Below are 1616 nucleotides of genomic sequence, written 5' to 3'. Positions count from 1 at the left end.
GATGTTCCTGTCACGTTTCATCATTTAAAGCAAATGTAAACTCTGTGTGTGTGTGTGTGTGTGTGTGTGTGTGTGTGTGTGTGTGTGTGTGTGTGTTGGATATAATAACGTTAGCGTGCGTGTGTGTGTCTGTGTGTTCAGACTCTGGTGGAGTACGGCTCTAACGTGACGGTCCAGAACCAGCAGGGCGAGCGGCCTTCCCAGAGTGCCGAGCGGCAGGGACACACCACCTGCGCTCGTTACCTGGTCGTCGTGGAAACCTGCATGTCTCTGGCCTCGCAGGTCGTTAAACTCACCAAGCAGCTGAATGAGTAAGTTACAATGTTTTTACTGTTGTAGTTACAGTCTGCGTCACCATGACTGTTGTTACAGATGTTACAGATGTTTTTAAAATGTTGATTGAATTATTGATTCTGTTGATTCAAACTGTTTCCAGTTTAAACACTTTTATTGTTTTTAATTAAAGTAGTTAATGTTATCAGTGTTCTCTCCTGTTACATCTTTACCAAACAGTTGGGTTTGGGTTCTTCTTGTGCTGGTCAGAAGGTCAAAGGTCAACCTCACTGTGACATCATAATGTTCTGTAAAAACACCTCAGGCCATTAATCAGCTCTGTTACTCAGGAAGGAAGGAGAGTGACCGTACTTCCTGGTTGGCGGAGGGATACAGCGGTGAGGCGGTGATTGTAGTTATTGTCCGTCCCTGTCGCGCCCCCTGACTCCCCCCGGAGAACTTAAACTCTGCGGGTGTCGGTTGTTTGATGTTCTGACGCTCTGACTCGTCGTCTCTCTGAAGTGAAGCAGGTTGGTGCGTTTGTTTTCTCCACCTTGACACTGTGTCTGTGTGTGTCTGTCGTGCAGACAGGCAACAGAGAGGATGGCTCTACAGAAACAACTGCAGAGAGTCATGGAGCCCAACAAGGCCGAGGGGACGCCTTCCCGCTCTCCCAGGTAACACACACACACACACACACACACACACACACAGGGAGGTAGGGTGTGTGTGTGTGTGATAATTGACATACACGTTAAAATGATGTAAGAGTAACCGAACACCTTTTGTCTCCCTCTCTGGACTCCAGCTCCCATCAGCCCTCAGTGGAGGCGTGGCCAGAGATGATGCTGACGGCGGAGGGGACTCCGGGTGACGGTCACTGGCTGGTCCGTCAGGGAGGGGTGGGTCAGGACTCTGTGCTCCGGCAGCTGCTGGGGAAGGACGTGCCGGAGACGCTGTGTCCCAGGGAGAGGCTGCCTCTGTCGGGCGGCCTGAGCAGAGAGGGCCCCTGCGGCGCCGGGGCCCCCGGGGGCCGCAGGACGGGGCTGGTGGAGAGGAGAGAGCTCAAACTGGCGAGACTCAAGCAGATCATGCAGCGCTCCCTCAGCGAGTCGGATTCAGACGGTTACCCGCCAGAGGAAGGAAAGAACCAAGGAGCCACGCCCTCAAGCACTCTGCGACCTGATAGGCCGTCCCACCTGCCAATCACAGAGGAGGATCCGGTGTCGAACCACCTCCATTTGATGATGAGAAAGCACCTCCCCGCCTCCTCCTCCTCCTCTTCCTCTTCCTCAGCTGAGAAGAAGCAGGCGTTTTCTGTAAGTGGCTCCAAGTCGGTCGAC

General features: G+C 53.2%; 1 protein-coding gene across 1 annotated transcript; it reads left to right on the top strand.

Moving 5' to 3' along the window:
- Window positions 1-60: 60 nt before the first annotated feature.
- On the top strand, window positions 61-1610 carry LOC111649820 (synphilin-1-like; the record flags this gene model as incomplete). The annotated part of the gene is made up of 3 exons (XM_023399511.2): window positions 61-311; window positions 861-950; window positions 1082-1610. Coding segments are annotated over exons 1-3 (666 nt in total), but the record flags the coding sequence as incomplete, so codon positions are not given.
- Between the last annotated feature and the right edge of the window lie 6 nt (window positions 1611-1616).

The sequence above is a fragment of the Seriola lalandi genome, unplaced genomic scaffold (assembly GCF_002814215.2).
Source record: "Seriola lalandi dorsalis isolate HSWRI2012SDOR001 ecotype SW California unplaced genomic scaffold, Sedor1 jcf7180002052037, whole genome shotgun sequence".
NCBI lineage: Eukaryota > Metazoa > Chordata > Actinopteri > Carangiformes > Carangidae > Seriola > Seriola lalandi.
Note: the sequence above shows the minus strand (reverse complement) of the source record. Positions and strands in the feature narration are given on the sequence as shown.